General features: G+C 40.7%; 2 protein-coding genes across 7 annotated transcripts in view; both read right to left on the reverse strand.

Moving 5' to 3' along the window:
- Positions 1–6,889, reverse strand: part of wdr45b (WD repeat domain 45B) — a 16,842-nt gene extending 9,953 nt beyond the window's left edge. Inside the window, exon 1 of the mRNA XM_049013279.1 lies at positions 6,633–6,889. Coding sequence (XP_048869236.1) covers positions 6,633–6,699 — 67 coding nt within the window. The 5' untranslated portion in view covers positions 6,700–6,889. The remainder of the gene's footprint in view (positions 1–6,632) is intronic.
- A 3,117-nt stretch (positions 6,890–10,006) lies between these two features.
- The window catches only part of rab40b (RAB40B, member RAS oncogene family), a 33,291-nt gene continuing 22,340 nt past the window's right edge, over positions 10,007–20,957 (reverse strand). For all 6 annotated transcript variants that reach the window (XM_049014071.1, XM_049014072.1, XM_049014075.1 and 3 more), the window contains 4 exons: positions 20,374–20,434; positions 16,415–16,492; positions 11,980–12,202; positions 10,007–11,037 (listed from right to left, as the gene is read on the reverse strand). In XM_049014071.1, the coding sequence (XP_048870028.1) occupies positions 10,766–11,037; positions 11,980–12,202; positions 16,415–16,492; positions 20,374–20,434 (634 nt within the window). In that variant the 3' untranslated portion in view covers positions 10,007–10,765. The remainder of the gene's footprint in view (positions 11,038–11,979; positions 12,203–16,414; positions 16,493–20,373; positions 20,435–20,957) is intronic.

Here is a 20,957-nt window from a genome sequence, read left to right on the forward strand (position 1 = left end):
TATTTACTGCCAGACCTGTTAAGTCGGTGTTTAGCCTTGTTAATACAACTACTCAGGGCTGGACTGGCCCTCTGGTATACAATTTCACTGTGGGCAGGCAAAATTCATTGCGGGGGATCTCTCCACTGGGCAAAATTTGTCATGGAGGACCCCAAAGTCCAGGGCCAATTTTTAATCCTAGTGCAGCCCTGCAACTCCTTACTGGATTTTTGGGACTTTGATCAAGAGCATTTATTAAACTGAATGAATGCAAGTACATCTCCAAGATGCATTATGATGAAACACAAATAGTTAAAATGACATTCATAAACACTGAGTCATAAAGTACAAGATCAGCAATGAATCCATCCTGCCATTTACTCTACTACAACATAGGGTTTACAGATTAAATAATAATTAAAGCTCAGTACTCAGTCTAGAGAATGCGAGAAATAACAAAACAAAATGAGAATTAAAGTCACTTTGGAAAGTCTGGGATCCCGTTATTTGTATTCATTTAAACACCTGCCCCACCCACAAATCATCTGAAAACAGCAGAGTCAGCCACTTCTACTACATTTTATCCTGAATTACTAGTAAGGTATTCAACAGCTGAACAGGAATCTTACACTTTGCCCAATCTCATCTTCCCGGCACAGTCCACATCCATCTAATGAACACTCTCCAGCGTGTAGCACCAGGCTACACATTCAACAATCACATCAACAATGAACATTAATTCAGGCTGACAGAGGGAGAATCAATTGTTTCTCATATCTGCCGCGCAATGAATCGGAGGGCAGGAAGGCTCGTGCCAGTCACATGTCTGCCTATACTCTTTCACAGTAAAAAAAGGAATCAATGCATAAAACAAAATGACATTTCATACACGGAACGTCAACCTATCCTACCATGCATCAGATTCAACTTTCTAAAGCCTTAGAAAAAAGCACCTGATGGAGGAAATGATACACTGTAGGAAAACTAGACGATTACCGTTTCTGAAAACAGACAAGATGAGACACGTGTTATTCTCAAGTTAAAATTTATCTCAAAACTCCAGAACATGCAGACTGCTCTCTGATTGATTACTTTTGACTGACACTTGATCACAATGTTTTATTACATTATATCATTTAGAGCATATTAACAAAGTCCTGTTTTTTTTTTTTTTTATCTAGATGTGTTAGAGAGACTATTACCGTTTATTAAAAATGGACAACAGTCCAGCCTGAACAGTCCCAAGGAGAAAACTTATGAATTCCAACGCACTTGCTGTTTGTCAACAATGTCAATTTCTTCACTACGGCTGCATAATATTACATCACGATTATTTGATATAAGACATATTTGCACTTAATACTGCTATCTATAAAACAAAAAAAAGAAATTTACCCAGAATAAACTATAGCCAAACAGAACTTATTAGCTACCAATAGAGTGTGTCCAATACGTTAGTAGTGCTGCCATGACTTACGTCAACAGACAGAAATCCATACCAACAAATGACATCCTGGGTGTAAAAATTTGTCCGGGCGCTAGCTTTTTGGTACTATGCGGGCATTTACTAATGCCCACAATTTTATAAGCAGATTAATACTATACCTAAAATATTAATGAGAGGTGTATTGACACACTAAAAAATTAGTAATCTGTATAAATTCAGTGTATCCTTATGTTTAACAAATGTGTCGGACTTTGAACTACAATATGAACTCCCCTTTTACCTTGTTTATCCACAATATTTCCTCTTTTAAAAGATGTTATGGCTGCTAAGCCTTTTTTCACTCCAACTTCAGCATTTATCGCTTCCATGATATACCAAAACAGTAGCATGTGGCATGCTCTCCTAGCCAAATTTAATAAACAAAAGGAAACACTAAATTCATACAAATTACAGTAAGCACTGCCACAACTCATTCACACTAAGAATCTGTTCTAACATGATTGATATTAGTACCCAAGTCCAATACAATGCAGAATCGCATTTGTATTTATATTTGTGCAATTTTCATTTGGAAAGAAAAGCACTACGCAAACTACAACACAATATGGTCTTATTGAGAAATAAGACTGTCTGCAGCCATGTGGCATTCAGTGCCCCTCCGCATACTGTTATACGTTGTGTTTATGCTGTATGTAGGCCAGGCAGCAAGGTGGCTGTGGTTCAATACTTCACACTAATGACAGCCAAAACGTCACTTCATGAACCATTTGTTGCATTTTCTGACCCCACTAGATGGTGCTCTTTGTTCAAAAAATGGTTCAAAGCATGTCCCAAGGTAAACCATCTAGTGGGGACTAAAGATACAGCAAATGGTTAATGAAGCGTTGTTTTGACTACCCCTACTCCCAGCTCTTGGCAAATGGAAAGTTATCAAATTTGCCACATTCGGTTGAAGTGGTTATTAGGCAATTTTTGCAAAACTCATAAGACCCATGAAATGTTTATGATATAATTAATGTATTATTATTTCTTATTTACTTCAGTTTCCCCACACAGTCCAAAAATATGCTGAGACTAATTAGAGTTACCAAATAGCCCGTAGGTGTGCGTGTGTGCGTGTATGATGTGTGAGTGTGGCCTGTGATAGGTTGGCACGCCCTCCTGGGTTGTTCCCTGCCTTGTGCCCATAGCCTCCAGGATAGGCTCCGGATCCCCCGCAACCCTGAATAGGATTAGCAGTTTCAAAAAATGGATGGATGGATAGATGGATGGATGGATATTTCTTATTTAAAATGCACATAATTACATTATGGGCCACCGACATCACTACTTTTATTACGCAATTCATTTAGTTTGGCGTAAGTTACTACGCATTGGAGTCGCATTTCCCCAACCCCTATTTTCCCATCGGATATGTGTCTATTAGTACGCAATTTTAGTGAATGCGAGGTTTTTCATAAACGCATTAGTTGCATTGTAGCAGGACTGATTGATGCCCAAAATTTAGTACAAAGTATACCTCAATAATATTTCAGGTGTACTGTTAATCTGCTTGTCAAATTGTGGATGAAGGTAAATGCTCGTATAGCATCAAAAATCCACTGTCCATCATCTAAAGTCCTGGTGATTATTGTACATACATGCATATTGTTATTATATTGTGTATATAACAATATACAATAATATTGCGTATATAACTGTATATTACAATGATATCCCACGGTAAATATTTTGTTTCACACAAAGGGAAGGTAGTCAGACCAGAAAGACAACAAAACAGACAATAAAAATTTGGCCAAAACGGCACATTAGAGAACTACAGATGCTCCTCTACTTAAGAACGAGATACGTTCCGAACAGCCGTTCGTAACTTGAAATGTTCGTAAGTCGTTTTTGAACATCATTTAAGGGTATACGCAAGTGCTAACAACTAGGATGCTGGGAGTACGCACGCTACGCTGCTGAGTGGCGGGAGTAGCAGCGGAAGTCGTACTAGGCTAAATTGGTGCGCAGTAAAAAAAATTGATGTTGCGGACAGGAAACGGGAGCCCAATGAACACAATTTGGACATACAGTCCTCTTCGTTCGTATGTCTGAAAGTTTGTAAGTTGAACGTCCGTAAGTAGAGGAGCATCTGTATATGTAAGACATCTGGAGTCTGGGTAGAGTCAGTATTCATTGTCTTCAAGGACTGTGTGGATGTACATCAAAGCTTAACATAAAGAGAAGTGCCTGCGTAGCCTAAGATAAGCTAAAACTTTATTTTAGAAATGCTTCTTCTCCTTCATAATTTCAGTAACAGAGGTTTCCCAGCACAGCATAAAATAGAAAGTTCATATCACAAGAAGAAGTCAGGTAGAAACATAAAAGGTACATTATTTAGTGCAACACAAAACGGTGTGATGAGTCACAGTTGAGTTAATGTCCTCCAAGCACGACAGGGTTCGCAACGTGAATACTGAAAGCACTGTACAAATGGCAGAAGGCACAAAGGAGCATCTGAAGCACTGAACACTGTGCATCTTAGGATGAACCAGAGGCTAAAAGCACCCTTCAACTGTGCCAGGTCTCTGCTGAAAGAATAGTGTACAGTTTGGACACCAGTCTTCCCTCCTCCACTGACTCCGGACTAGACAAATGACAGAGCAAGTTTCCTTCAAAAGTTTTTTAAGCCTATCAACTCCCCCACCACCACCAATCAGTAAAGACACGGTAATACAATAGATAAAACACATGTAGCTGCTCCACAAGGAAGGACTACTCCAGGCTTTCTTGTAGACATTCAGTTTGCTGTCATGCTAGTCCAGCCTGCCACTGATGCCAATTGAGCAAATACTAATGTACTTACAGCACTATAGAATTTCTATCTAGAATTTCTACCCCCTGTTGAATAGTGACAGCAGTCTGCAGCTCCTTCCTGCACCTGAAGTCCCACATCAGCTCCTTTGTCTTTCTAACACTGAGCTGCAGCTGGTTCTTCTTGAACCACCTGGGGGGGCGGGGGGTCCTATCCACCAGACTTCTCTACTCCTCCTCTTCCTTACTGCTACATGCCACAACCACACATAATAGTCTAATGTTAAAAGAGCTATATGACCAGTCATCACAAAAATATATGATATGCCTGGTTAGTCACATACAGCGCCAAAATGTTTAACAGTGCACTAATACTGTCCTTCAAAGTAGTGATAAGCAACACTGAAGAAGTTGCAGTTCTATCTGGGGGCTTGTAAAATCGATTTCACAATATTTCACTCAAGTCCAGTTCTAAAAGGGATTGCATTTATGTAAAAGCTGTCATTCAGTAAGAGGCATGGGTGGCTCAGGGGGAAGCAGAGATGTCTCGCACCTCCGGTCTTTGATCTGTGTGGAGTTTTTACGTGTCCTCCTTGTGTTGTGTGGGTTTCCTCTAGAAACCCCCAAATAAAAACAAACCAGAACTACAAACCCTCTATCACAAATGAGTAACCACAGAAGGAAATGAGGAATGGAGATTTTTTTTTCCAGGAGGAAGGCGATATCACCCTTAGTATTTCCAGTATATAATACCACCATTCTGTTAATTTATGAAACATCTCTACAGAGCTCTAAGGGTGAAACCCCCTGCTCTAGTTACTCCAGTTTCCACCCATAGTCTAAATACATGCAGTAAGGCAAACTGGTATCCTTAAATTGCCCAGAGTTTATTACTGCATGTGCGTGTTTGTGTATCCAGGGATGGACTAGCATCCCATTCAGGGTGCAATCCAGCAATTCCCTGTACTGCCTGGGACAGGCAGATATTACACCAGATGTCAAACATTTACAAAGACAAATGTAACTCTGGCTGATCAGTTACAATGCTGTGAAAAAAACGGTTTCTTCCACTTCATTTTCAATAAGTATTTTTTTCTTTTGAGATCAAAGTGATTCGGGGCCAATTCTGGGAAGCAAAGGTTGTACCCTGGGCAAGATGCCAGTCCATTACAGGACACACACATATAGTGTAATATAAACTGATGCACTATATTGCATATAATTATGTATGATAAAATAGTGCAGGTTGTGGTAAGAAAACGCAAGAAATCCTCGAAGGTACAGACGTGTCCTTATTCCACATTCCCATGGCTGCGTCACAGATCCTAATCCGCACACTTTCCCGGCAACTTAATTCTTCTTTTAACAGTTTACATCTAAAATGCTGGGTTCTAGTTTCAAAATTTAAAATAAAAGACTCTGCCTATTATAACTTTACTCTCCTGTTTTCATAAATTCGATCCAAGTTTGTTACTCATTTTTAATGAAATCCCAGTCGTTTGAAAAGTACTAATCTTGCCCGTACATTGATAAAGTGCCCGTTGAAAGGACTCCATAAGGTTATAATGCCAAATGGGATTTGAAACAATCAATTCCGGCACATTTCCACTAGAGAGCTGTTGAGGGAGATGCGTGTGTGCAGCCGCCAGAAACGTGAATGTATCGCAGCAAGGCCGCCCGCCATCCACACTAACGTGATTTATTTTTAAAACATTAACTATGAATTAAACGCTTCAGACAGTCAACTGCACCAAATGCTTAGGCCTGTGTCACAGGGAGGGGTGCAGCTCTCCGTGCTTACAGCTAGCTTGCTACAGCCGCTTCATGCAGCATGGACTGGACACCGCAATCTAAATTACTAATTATTGTTCACCCAAAAGACGAATTTGACTCCTCTTGTGAGCAAAGTTTGCGTCGCTTTAAACACTGTCACCGAAACCCGACCTTGTTAGCGGGAGTACCCCCTGTGATAAGGTTAGCTGGCTAGCTAGAAAAACAACGAACACGGCTGTCAAACTAAATGTCGTAATATAAAACTGTCCGTTTCTCCCACTCCAAGTCACTATCAGACGGCCATCCGCCGGACAGATGACTTACAACTACGGACCACCTACAACCGACGAGCACAGAGTTGACTGTCTGATACAGATAGCTGCCGGGGTAATAAAATGGTTTCCATCACCATGAGGAAAAATAAGTTCTGTGGTGCTGAAACGCCGATGACAATGGGAAGCTCGACCGGGCCATCGCGAACGGATGCTTGACTGGTGTTAGAAACAGAGTCAAGCAGGTATATCGAGACGTTCACACAGCTGTGTCGGACATGACTACCCCTAGTACGGGCCCAAGACTTAGTTTGGACAAACACAGTTGCTGGAAAGTCGCGATCGAGAAAATAAAAAGACCTCACCGTGGTCCTGGTTAAATCCGGCGTAAAGAAGGCCGTTTCCATGGGGGTTGGAAGGTAAAAGGTTCATCGCGGTGGTCCAGTAATCGCTTAGGAATAACGAAAGGTCTTAATATCCAACTTCAGCTGTAGGAAACCATTCCTAATTCCTGCTGCCGCCGCTCCTGCCCCTCCGCGAGTCTGTCAACACACGGCCAAGCTCCCGAGCGGAGTTTCACTCCCTCGCCAGGACGCATAGATGCGCAACGAGCCACTGAACTCGGATATCGTTCGGCATGAGCAGGAAGCGACGCAGTCGCGCCCTCGTCCCATTTCTAATTCGCCGCAGGTAGAACCCTCAATGCTGACGTCAGGGCTGTTTTAAGTGCAAGGTGTTTGTTATGTACCTCTGTTGTTACCATGGGAGATATGACTTAAAATTTTTCAAGGTGTTTTCAAAATGGCCGTCTCGATCTGTTAGCAGTCCCGAACGATGATGTACATTATATGTAAGGTTATGGTGACAAATTAAAAAATATAAGAATTTTCTTTGGATTCCAGTCCAGTTTCTAAGTACACTGAAACGTCACATACAATACGTGTACATACTGTACATTACATACAGTCTCAGGAATAGCGATTTGAGACGTATATAAGAATTACTAGAAGTAGCGGGAATGTGTTCAATTATTTAAACGCTTATTTCTCTGTTTATAAAATTATTTCGATAAGGATTGTCGAGGAGTTTGTTCGATAAACCATTCCTTCTTAATGAATATCAGAGAAACTAATAAGATAACTTTTCACCAAATATAATTAAAAGACCACTCACAAGCTGTGGTTCACGTTACAAATATTGAACAGGTCTATTTATTTAAATGCCTGAGAGTGAATCTGCCTATAATCCCTTTTGGACTGTCCAGGATTAGTCTATATTTTTTGAGGCAACTTATGGTTCACCCCAAATCACTCAGGCACAAGGCTGTAGCCAGGATTTTTAAAATACCATGGTCATAAGTGTTTGCCCTTCCTAAGTGTGTCCCAAAACAGATCGGGGTTACTGGAGTTGCAGAAAAAATACTGAGGACTTGATCTAGTTGTCCACAGTGGTAGGAAGGGACATGCTGAGGTGCAAACTGGCCAATCGGGAAGTTCGGATAATTTCCCAGTGGGCTGGTCTTTTTAGGGCCTCTGCATCTTCCTCAAGGCCAGTGAGTGTGTTCATGAAACATAGGCCTACAAAACTGGGGCCACATGACAGCATATTTCCAGGCTGGTTTTTGTTGCCAGTCCACCTCTGGTTTCACTTCTTTATTAACCTGCCACTCACTGAAAGCGCTTTGCATTAAGGAATTTTCTGGTCTTTTTGAAACATTCTGTACAGCAGAAAACAAGGCATTGTGTTCCCTACTATCGAATGACCTGTGATATTTTAGAAGAGACAGTCCAGAGGTTAAAGGTTAAAAATAGTTTCTGATTCATCCTGTGTACTTCACCAGAAACAAACGTCCCTCAGATTTCCACTATGCATGTGTGTCCTTGTGATCGGTTCCTGCAGTTCTGTATTAATGTGGTTTGGTGAACCAAGACTAATTTCCAGACATAACAGTATAGCGTATCATGCTTTTCCTATCTTATCATTTAATCATAAATGGGCTTTTTGAAAGAGTACTAAGGGTGAAACTTTAGGGGAGGTCTGATTTGAGAATGGCGAGTTCTGGAAAATATTTGAGCCATTTGCAGATGGTGATTCATCATCATGAATGTCAGAATCCAAGTACTGAAACCTGCATTTGCTGGAAAACAAGAAAAAAAAATCTGAAAACACTTCCTTACTTTATAGAAACCTCATAATTTAAACCCATACTAGATCCAAATCTCCTTTCCCCTCTGGGTTTCCTTTCCTTTTTACTGCACTGGGACTAAAATGTCAATAAGTAACTTCACACTTTATTATAAGGCTATAACTGACATTTGGATGTTGGTCAAACAACTTAGCATCTTACTCAAAGGCTTACTTGTGCTATAGGTATCCCAATTCATGTCTTTATTAACTTAAGTATAAAATGTCTGAAATTTGAGTTTTTGTCATTTTGCATTTTCTGCATTGATTTCAGACTGCAGCCAACTGTTACATTTTCTTTCTCAGCTTTTTTTCTACTTCCTTAGGTTAGCCTAGCAAACAATATAGATGGAATATGCTTGCTATAACAATGCTGTGAAAGGAAGAAATTAACTCATCATAGACAATAAAGGACTGAGATTCTTTAAAACTGAATTGTGGTTTCATATTGATGTGTTGAGAGTTTGTCATCAGGTTTGTTTATTGTTCACTGTTGCTTCAAGGTATCTATGAGTCAAATGTTTTTTTTTGTCCTCCCAAATTAAATTTTTTAATTAAAAAGCTACAGTAAGTCCTTTTGCAGATTCCTGGCCGAAACTGTTACACTTGCTACATTGAGGATTTGCATTAAGATGTAAATCATTACCTGCAGCTTAATACTGCTGAACCTATAGATAGTGTCTGCTTATGTATGCAGTAACCTGTAAAAAAAAAATAAAAACCAACATAAATGTAGCAAAGAAAACTGTAAATGATTAAAGCTATGTCTGCAAACATGAGAGATGATGCGGCGTGATGTTACTACGATTCAGGTTTCTGCTGGGTCAGGCGTCATTGACAGTCATTTTCATTTAACGGCATTATCAGCTTTATAGACAAGCTAATAATATAAATGCTCACAGGTAAAGAACTATTGCCAATTCACGATATGGACACGGTAACCCATTTCATTATTGTAGGCTTAAAATTCTCCCCACCTCATGCATCCAATTTATGTGATGCATTGCTTCTGATCCTAAGGATGGTATTTTGGCAGAGCATACATATATTTGCTGTCTGAGTGGACGCAACACCATAAAACAGTTCACATCAATTGCCAACATCAACATACTGCTTGACGTAGTGTTCCCTGAAAACCAACTGAACTCCAGACAGATCATACAGATTCAAGTAGTGGCTATATGAATTTTGGTCAGTGGTCAGTTTTGAGTTTACAGGAGGAAGAAAGTACACAGCAATCACAGCAATACATGGGATATTTCTTGATAAATAATAATGAGTGAATATGATATTTGAATTACATTGTATTGTACAAATGGGGGTGCTAAACCCTCTGTGGTTTAACAGTCGTTAATACCATATGAAATTCTTTTTAAACATAATTACTCATTATGTATATTTAAAGATAATTTTGTCCAGTTAGATTCAGTATGGCATTATGTGCCTCATGCTTCATTTTCTCAATATACTTTCAATATTATATAATAGGATAATACTCAAAACTATGATATTCAACCACACTTAACCAGGGAAACTCCAAGAGCACAAAAGAGACTTTTCCCGTTAGCAGAGTTTATTGGAAATCAGAAGCTTTAAATTACAAAACGTCATTCCTGCAGTCGCCATCTTTTTTCCACCTTCAACGTCTTTGGTATTTTCCTCTTTGAATTATTATTATTGTCACTCTACATTTTTTTGAAGAAAACTCATACAAACCAAACAATAAAAACACAATAGTATCAAACAATATTGTACATATGAAATACATATTTAAATAGCTGCAATGTCCTTCAGTGGTCATCATCTGTGTTAATCTCACCTTCTCATGGACTCTTGAAACATTTCCAAGCCTGACATTATAGTGTTTATCTACGAGATATCCTGATATTCTGTGCAATAGCAAAACATTAAAATGATTTGTGGTGTATAATGATATTCACTCTCTTGTCCAGCTTGCAGCTTTCAGAATCCAGGCCACAAATTTAGAACATGTTTAAATATTGATGTATTCTTATTCAGCAAAAAAACCACAAACAGTGGCTCAGACCAGGTTTTGAAGCAAAACTGCAATGTGATTTCAGCTTGCCAGCAATTTTGTTAACTTTAGGGTTTCGTCAAAGAGCTTATTCCCAAAGCAGAATTCTCTCGCTCCTTTTTACGTGAACCTAGCAGCAGCTTCTGGAAAAGCGATAACCCAAGCTGCAGGCTGCTCTCTCCGTCTCCTTCGCTCCTGCTAGTAGATGCACAGAGCAAGGCTCCAACGAGGCCGACCCAGGAAAGCACACAGTTTAGGTGAAGGCAGCACCACTCATTCCTATGAGATCTTACAGCTGTTCCTCGCACAGCTTTGAGAAGGGCTCTGTGGCGGACGGACGGGCTTGGATTTCTTCAGGCTGTTCCTCTTGTTGGTGCTGTTGGCCGTGACCGAATATGAGCGGCCGTGCATCATTCTGGCATTCAGCCCGTTGGCCATAGAGAAGGATTTCAGGTGGCTTTTTAAGGCGATGGGAAGCGGCAGCTTGTCCACCAGATGTACAGGTGTGCAGGAGACGATGGAGCGGCAACAGAGGTCCTGCAGGCTCAATACTAGGAGTGGCAGAAAGAGAGCAAGAGAGAATGCCTTTTTTAATGTGCTTTACAGTAGACTGAACCCTAGTCTGCGGCCCATTTATAGCAGATTGAACCCCTGTACATAGCCCCTTTACAGGGGACTGAACCCCTGTACATAGCCCCTTTACAGGGGACTGAACCTCTGTACGTGGGGCCCCGTATGTGGCCCTCTGAGGCACAAATAACTTTACATAATTCATTACAAAACAACTTCATTCTGATATCTTTCACGTATCTGCAGTTTAAAAGATACATGAAACAATTCTGGAAAAAAAAATCACATTTATTTTACAAATAAAAGTTCTACCAGTAAGGGGCGCTATTTGTAATATAGTACATGATTCTTCATTTTCATGCCTACTAAAGGTTCTAATGCACATTTCTTGGGAGAAAACTGTTTAACTTGTTGCTGTACCATGTTTTTATTGATTTCATTTATTTAGGAAGCCTGCATCAAGGCTGATATCTGGTCCCACAGAGGCTGGGGTATATCGTACACGTACATCATATACACGATGGCTAGAGAAATGTTTCCTTCTTTAGGAAAAGGTTTGAGTGAAGTAAATCAGAAGTAAAAAGATACAGGTCTCCTTACAATATCATCAGAAATCAAGCACAGAAACAGTACTATATCTCAGGGTCGGGACCATTGCGGAATGCATTCATCAATTCCAGTCCAAACCAGGAAATGGAACTGGAGTTGGGATTGGAAAAAAATTATGGAGAAGAGAACTGGAATAGAATTCGAATTTCAGGATGATTTAAATTCCAACTCCAGTTTAATTTTCTGATTTGGATTGGAATTGAGGAATGCATTCCAGAATGGCGCCAACCCTGCTATATCTACTGCTGGAGTGAAAAAGTATATGACCGATTTCATTCAGACTATGGGAGGCATCAGTGACAGTGACAGAGTACCTCTGTTGGGCCTCCAGAGGCGCTCCATGCCGTGCCGCATGAGCACAATGCGGGCTAGCTCCGTGAAGGACTCTGTGATGTTGAAGTTGCAGAGAGGGCTGACCTCAAAGAAAGTCATTCCCAGGCGCTCTGCATACACCTGGGCTTGTTCCGTGGTCACTTGGCGCTTGTAGGCCAGGTGCAGGCGGTTCCCCACCAGGATTTTGGGCACACCAGGAGCATGCTGGGAAAGTTAACATACAGAGAAGATAAGATGACCAAACGGAGTAACCAAACAGCTTTCTAGACACATTATCTCATGTTTGAATTAGCAGTCGCTTATAGCAAAGCCTAGGCAAACAGTCTAATTTGACTGAAACTAAAGTGTAGATGTGTATACTTATGCAGCTGTGCCAAACAGTAATCCAGGTTTAAAAAAACCCTCTACATCTCTTCGATACCACACTATGATATGTAATTATATTGAGGTGGCATGCTGGCTCATTGCCTGACACTTCCTTGTTGTGAGTTTGAATCACAGTTCTATGTTGTCTGGGATAGGCTCCAGGTGACCCTGAACAAGATAAGTGGTTGGATGAATGGAAATGTAGTACTTATTATTATTTGGTCATGAAGCATATATTTTATACAAAGAAACTAGAAAAGCATAGAATTTTATTACTGCACTGACCACCTAGATATGTGACTTGTTTTTAAAGTATATTAGCATATCTGATATATCTGAGTTTTAATATTTAACCTTGAGCCATACGTCCAGTTAGTTTCTTTTCTTTCTTTTTCTTTTTAGAAATGGGTACATATAATACTATGCAAAAGTCTTAGGCAGGCAAGGAAAAATGTTTCAATGGCCTTCATGTTGGTGTGATATTGTGATACTACAGTGGGAGGTTCAGCAGTCTAAGCCTCTGTGCTTGTAAATGGAAGATTGCTAATTAATACTTCAGAGTTATTTAACAAATTAAGTTAATTAATTAATTGAGCTAGTGCAGAAATGTAACAAATAGATGGAATGGCTGAGGTGCCCCTAAGGAGAGGTTTGGGAACTAAAGCGGCGCTCATCCAGCCATCCAACAAGATATCAGTAACATTCTGGAGGGCCAAAGAAATCCTTGTTAGTTTTTATCGTCTTACTGTTGATTTGCGTATGTTCTAATGTAACATTGTATTTTTTTCTGTGCAAAGATACGCTCACCTTAAACATTTTCTTTGACTTTTTCACAGTATTGTACATGCAGTGACACAGATTAATTTTGTAAATTATTTTGGATATTTGCATGTCCCTACTTCTATCCATACAGATCTTCTCCTGTCATATTAAAACATCCATTTAGATGTGTTTTGTACATACTTTTACTCACAGCAACTAGAGGTCACCCTTCCTTTTCTTGTTTAATATATGTCTACTGTTTACTGCCCAAAAAAATCTTACTGCACAGACTCATGGATTCTAACCTGAATTAGAGTACTATATTATTATACGGTACAATATATTACATTTTAAATGTTTTCTCATGGCAAAATGCAAGTATGACAGACAAAGTTTTATTTCTAGGACTGGAAAATTTGTTGCACAAAGTGTTATTATTATATATTATTTATTTGTATATTCCACATTTTTATTTCATTCATTCATTCATTCATAATTCTCTCTATTTATAGCTGGGTATCTAACCAAAACAAGTTAAGCTGGGTATCTTTCTCACAGGTACCACAGCATTAAAAATATTGCAAACAGCTGGTTTAGCTGTTGTGGGAATAAAAAGTCAGTCTGAAAAAAGCCTCTAAATAAGGAACTGAAATACATAGGAAAGAATTCACTGTCCCAATTATAAGATCTGGTCTTTAGTTAAATTACCATATGAGCTGCTGCCCAACCACAAGTGTTTTCAATTGTTTTAATGAATGATTATGGACTTCAGGAGGGTAATTATCTTTTTTTAATAGCCAATGAATTTTCTAAACACAGTGTTTTTATTATTGTCACAGCCACTTTCTTATATGTGTCACTCTCTCTTTGACAGAGTGAGAGTTAGCTTCTGTTGTTAATGAAACCCTCGTCGTTTTCAGGATATGTAGGCTGTCTGTGGATGGGTTATCCTTATTCAGAGCTGACATTATGAACTGGTGCAATATATACTGAACAAAAATATAAACGCAACACTCTTGTTTCTGCTCCCATTTTTCATGAGATGGACTTAAAGACCTACAATTCATTCCAGATACACAATATTACCATTTCTCTCAAACATTTCTCACAAATCAGTCTAAATGTGTGATAGTGAGCACTTCTGCTTTGCTGAGATAATCCATCCCACCTCACAGGTGTGCCACATCAAGATGCTGATCTGACATCATGGGTAGTGCACAGGTGTACCTTATACTGCCCACAATAAAAGGCCACCCTGGAATGTGCAGTTTTTTGCTTTATTGGGGGTCTGGGGACTCAGAACCGGTCAGTATCTGGTGTGACCACCATTTGCCTCATGCAATGCAACACATCTTCTTCGCATAGAGTTTATCAGATTGTCAATTGTGGCCTGTGGAATGTTGGTCCACTCCTCTTCAATGGCTGTGCGAAGTTGTTGGATATTAGTGGGAACTGGTACACGCTGTCGTATACGCCGGTCAAGCACATCCCAAACATGCTCAACGGGTGACATGTCCGGTGAGTATGCTGGCCATGCAAGAACTGGGACATTTTCAGCTTCCAAGAACTGTGTACAGATCCTTGCAACATGGGGCCGTGCATTATCTGTCTGAGTGGCTGGTCTCAGACGATCTTGGAGGTGAACCTGCTGGATGTGGAGGTCCTGGGCTGGTGTGGTTACACGTGGTCTGCGGTTGTGAGGCCGGTTGGATGTACTGCCATATTCTCTGAAACGCCTTTGGAGACGGCTTATGGTTGAGAAATGAACATTCAATGCACGAGCAACAGATCTGGTTGACATTCCTGCTGTCAGCATGCCAATTGCACGCTCCCTCAATGCTTGTGGCATCTGTGGCATTTTGCTGTGAGACAAAACTGCACATTCCAGGGTGGCCTTTTATTGTGGGCAGTATAAGGTACACCTGTGCACTACCCATGATGTCAGATCAGCATCTTGATGTGGCACACCTGTGAGGTGGGATGGATTATCTCAGCAAAGCAGAAGTGCTCACTATCACACATTTAGACTGATTTGTGAGAAATGTTTGAGAGAAATGGTAATATTGTGTATCTGGAATGAATTGTAGATCTTTAAGTCCATCTCATGAAAAATGGGAGCAAAAACAAAAGTGTTGCGTTTATATTTTTGTTCAGTGTATTATATATATTATGTATATTACAGAGAGGGGGCGGCATGGTGGTGCAGTGGTTAGCACTGTTGCCTCACACCTCTGGGACCCGGGTTCGAGTCTCCGGTTTCCCCCCATAGTCCAAACACATGCTGAGGCTGATTGGAGTTACTTAATTGCCCATAGGTGGGCAAGTGTGAGTGAATGGTGAGTGAATGGTGTGTGAGTGTGCCCCCCATCCTGGGTTGTTCCCAGCTGCCTCGTGCCCATTGCTTGCGGGATAGGCTCCGGACCCCCCGTGATCCAATAGGATAAACAGTTTGAAAAATAGATGGATGGCTATATTAGAGAGAGAGAGGCCCTCCACAGTTATTGGCACCCCTTGTAAAGATCTGTAAGAAGGGTTAAAAAAAACTCCACATTTTGGTGAAGCAGCTTCATTTCACACTGAAAAAATTTGAAAATTTTTATACATTTATTCAAAGGAAAATAAATCCTTCATCAAGAAATAATTATTTTCAACAAAGTCACATGTGGCACAATTATTGGCATCCCAGGGTTTAATACTTTGTACAACCTCCCTTTGCCAGTCTTCTCCTATAACATTTTATAAGGTTATACCAAGCAGGGCATCTGAGACCATTCCTTTTTAGGGAATCTCTCCAGATCATCCAGGGTCCATCTCCTGTGCTCTCTCCTCTTCAGCTCAGCCTACAGGTTTTCATTGTGGTTCAGGTCAGGAGACTGAGATGGCAGAAGCTTGATTCTGCGGTCAGCTCACCATTTCTGTGTTGATTTTGACATGTGCTTAGGATCACTGTCCAGCTGGAAGATCCAGTGACAGCCCAGTTTTTGTTTCCAGGCAGCAGCAGCCATATTTTCATTTAAAATGTCCTGGTATTTCATGGAGTCCATAATGCCATGTACACTAACGAGGTTTCCGGGGCCTTTGGAGGAAAAACAGCCCCAGAACTTCACAGAACCTCCACCATAATTTACAGCAGGGATAAGGTTCCTTTCATTATAGCTATCCTTCTTTTTACGCCAAACCCACCTTATGTTTATTGCCAAACACACACACTCACACACACACTCACACACACACACACAAACACACACACATACATATGTATAGAGAGAGAGAGAGCAGGAATCTTACCTCATTAATTTCTTTGATCCATCTGTCGATGCCATCAAAGGACCAACGATTTGTGATGTCATACACAAGGATTACGCCCTGTCAAAAACCCATAGTGTTAAAGACTAATCAAATGCTTTGAAAAGCTGTACTGAACAGCTGTGATACACTTCACTCTACATTTTACTATAGAGTGTCGAACATTTCATATAAGCCAATACAATTAATCACCCATTGACCACTATTTGTGCTAAACACAGCAGCGGCGTGCAGTGCACTTCCTTACCGACGATAAGGGATAAACCGTCACGTCCGTGCCTGTTTGCATCGCTCTATAGCCGAAGAAACCGAGGACATCACAGCGGGAGGGTGACATTTCCCATAGCGCCCTCGCTGAAGGGTATCCGAGTGTGACATTTACCGGGCTCCCAGCATACTGCGGGGTGCCTCTGACGCCACCCCCCTGCCTCACTCTCAAGCTTGCTTGCAATACTGCACTGATAAGCTGAACTTTTACATGCATCTCTATCTATCTATCTATCTATCTATCTATCTATCTATCTATCTATCTATCTATCTATCTATCTATCTATCTATCTATCTATCTACCTACCTACCTACCTACCTACCTACCTACCTACCTACCTACCTACCTACCTACCAACCTACCTACCTGCCTGCCTGCCTGCCTGCCTGCCTGTCTCTGTCTACCTGCCTGCCTGCCTGTCTGTCTGTCTATACTCCACACTGAAGCATTACTGGCTGGTGGAATCTGACTGCTGACAAATCCCATTTTACTACTTGTGTACATTTCTTTTGCAAATCATTGCTGACCAGTGCTGATTTTATGGCCACTAATGAAACCATAAAAAAAGCAAACTGGCAGGTTTATTACATGGATGGAGAGGACATTGTGTACTGCCAGCTCGCTTCCTTGCTTGTCGGGGGCGTCATTTCCATGGTAACCCTCAGTCTTTCCATTTATCGGGCCAGTGAAGCCGTGCCGGACAGTGCTCTGTGGGGAGCTGTCCTGGACACCTGTTCACAGGCTGATTGGCAACCTGGTTCTGGTCCCTCTCCTACACGTGGTTCAAACATGCCATCCAATCATCACATCTCACTCTCAAACTGCATGGCCTAGAAGGTCCTGCTGAGGGTCAGTCTGCGGCAAAGCGAGACTTACTCTTAAGTATACAGGCAAATCAGCTTGTGTTCAGCGTGTTTCAGCCATTCCTCTGCACCATCCCTCCATGTCCTCATTTAGCTAACAATCTCAACAAAAATTAGTCAGTGGGGGAGCTAGTACGAGAACGTAACAAATATGTGGAATGTCTGGTGGTCCAAATAAAACCTTGAGAACCTCTGGACTAACTATATCCATGTGAGGTCCTAAGAGCAGCAGTATTATTTGTCCTTTAGATCTATGCATGAATGTATCAGAAATAGAAGATAGTTAAAGTTGGTTAAAGTAACTTTTACATTCAAACAAACTTGTGTCCCTTCATAACCAAGCTTTTGCTCAGAATTTCATGGGATATACCCTGTAATCACAGTGGCATCTTCTCTAACAACCCACAGTTCAATGGTGATCTTGTAGGAATACCCTGTCTGAATTAAACATATTTCTGTTATAATTTAGTGTTGCATAATATAACCCAGTTTCCAAAATAGTTGGCATGGTGTATAAAACGTAAATAAAAAAAGAATGCAATGATTTGCAAATCATATAAATTCATGTTTGATGGAAAGCAGAACACAGACAACATATCAAATGCTGAAGCGGAGAAATTTTATTGTTTTATGGCAAATATATGTTCAATTTCTATTTCATGCCAACAACACATTTCAAGAAAGCTAGGATGGGGCAACAAAAGACTGGAAAAATTGTGCAATGCTAAAACAAAACACCTGTTTGAATATCTCACAAGTAATAAAGTTAATTGGCAGCAGATCAGTAAGATGATTGGGTATAAAAAGAGCCTCCCAGAGAGGCAGTGTCTCTGTACTGTGACAGACTGCATGGGTAAACAATCTAAGAATAATGTTCCTCGACATAATATTGCAAAGAATTTGGGTATTTCATCATCTACAGTATACAATATCATTAAAAGATTCAGAATATCCAGAGAAATCTCTGTACGCAAGGGACAAGGCCAAAAACCAATATTGGATAGCCATGATCTTTGGGTCCTCAGGCAGCACTGCATTAACAACAGACCTGGTTCTACAGTGGAAATCACTGCATGAGCTCAGGAACACTTCTGAAAACCACTGTCTTTGAACTCAGTTCGTCACTGCTTCCACAAATGCAGGATGAAACACTACCATGCAAAGAAGAAACCATATCTCTGTAACCAAGCTCATTTAAGATGGACTGAGGCAAAATGGAAAATTGTCCTGTGGTCTGATGAATCAAAATTTCACATTTTTGTTGGAAATGAGGAATGCCGTGTCCTCCAGGCTAAAGAGGAGAGGGACCATCCAGCTTGTTATCACTGGACAGTTCAAAAGCCAGCGTCTGTGATGGTATGGGGGCACATTAGTGCCCATGGCTTGGGTAGCTTGCACATCTGGGAAGGCACCATTAATGGTGAATGACATATACAGATTTTGGAGCAACACATGCTGCTGTCCAGACAACGTCTTTTTAAGGCCAGTCTATTTCAGCAAGACGATGTCAAACTGCACGTGTATTTACAACAGCATGGTTCTGTAGTAGAAGAGTTTGGGTGTTAGATTGGCCTGCCTGCAGTCCACACCTGTCAGCCACTGAAAACACTGGCTGCATCATGAAATGAAAAAATATGACAAGGGAGACCCTGAACTGTTGAGCAACTGAAATCCTATATCAGGCAAGAATGGGACAATATTTCGCTTTTAGAACTCCAGCAACTGGTCTCCTCAGTTCCCAAATGTTTACAGAGTGTTGTTAAAAGAGGAGGTGATGCAACACAGTGGTAAACATGCCCGACTCCCAACTTTTTAAAATGTGTCGCTGGCATCAAATTCAAGTGGAGCATATATTTGACATAGAACAATAACATTTCTTTTTCAATATATGATATGTTGTTTTGGTTGTCCCAACTCTTTTGGAAATGGGGTTGTACCAACTTTAAAGTGCAATGCTTATGATAAGTAAGCACATACAAGGGCAGTTAAATGAGGAAGGTTTGATGAGATTCAGGCACAGAAATTATCTTTTGGAATATGCTCCTGTTATGCTGCCACAGAGAATGTACCACCAGTGCCAGCATTGTGTTTAGCGGAAATTGTCGGATAATGTTCACCTAATAAAATCTCCAAAGTACGGCAGTCGTCCAAGCTCACTAATCTGCAGTCTGCAAAGCACACTGGAGTTTTTGCCTGGATTACGCATCAAGCGTAGTGACGTTATATGGTTTTCCTGACATTTGTGGCTGTAGCTGCGGGGTCCTTGATGAGGTTAGTTAAGTAAAAACAGGGCCGACAGTGTTTGCCAAACGTGCAGGAACAATACTGCTTGACCGTGCTGTTCCAAACGCCATACTTTTCCGCAGGAAGCCCTGAAACGAGGGTGTTGCCTTCAGTGCTGTCAGTATAACTATGACACCCTGAGGAATCTGAAAGCATGTGATTCCACTCTGATGACCTTGAGTACTTGACTACTTGAAACACTCCCTTAATTGACTTAAAGACGTGAATAATCACACTTTCATAATTTGTTCCAGTGACTCCTTGGATAGATCAGATTTTATGTATCATACACGCAACAATAAGAATGTTAACTATCGCTGCTTGAACCCCTAAAAAGGTGAAAACTTTTTCCAAAAGATGTTTTCACAGCCTTGTGCATTGTGTTGTCTCTGATGGGCTCCAGACCCCCCGTGACACTGAGTAGCGTAAGTGGTTGGTACATGGATGGATGGATGGTATGGTATTCGCAATTAATATTGCGCTTATGCATCCCCTGTAAGAACAACCGCCCCATTGCTGTAAATTACCTGAGCTCCTCTGGAATAGGACCGGAATATGGTGCAGAACCTGCCTTGGCCAGAAGTGTCCCTGAAAGAGAACATTGTGGGGTTTCAGTTGTCAAATTCACATGTTGGTGCCTGAAGTCAACACTGAGTCCTTCTCACACATAACGAAAGTGCTGTTTTATTACTTCTGTGTTTGTGCTCACCGATTACATGTAAAGCCCTGCATAGAATATGCCTTTACACTCCAAATACGCTGCCACACCTTCGTCCACAGCAAGCGGCCCTCCAGCACAATTATCCTTCATAAATATATGCAAGCAATGGTAAACTAAAAATTACAGAACGTGTTTGATTATTGTGTGGTGATACTGGCACCATGATTTGTGTCTGGAAAGTGTTACGCTTCAGCAAAGGACCAAAATGCAAAATTGTGTTTTACTTCATGAAATCATAATAGTTGGATGTAAAAAAAAAAAAGTTTATGGAGCAGAAGCATTTTTCCATATGTTCAGTTCCAAAGGACACAGAGGACCCTTTTATTTAATTCTGAATTCTTAGTCAGCTGTTTTTTCTGGCATAGAAAAAAGCAGACTAATTGTTTGAAA

Source organism: Brienomyrus brachyistius, chromosome 5, assembly GCF_023856365.1.
Source record: "Brienomyrus brachyistius isolate T26 chromosome 5, BBRACH_0.4, whole genome shotgun sequence".
NCBI classification, from domain to species: Eukaryota; Metazoa; Chordata; class Actinopteri; order Osteoglossiformes; family Mormyridae; genus Brienomyrus; species Brienomyrus brachyistius.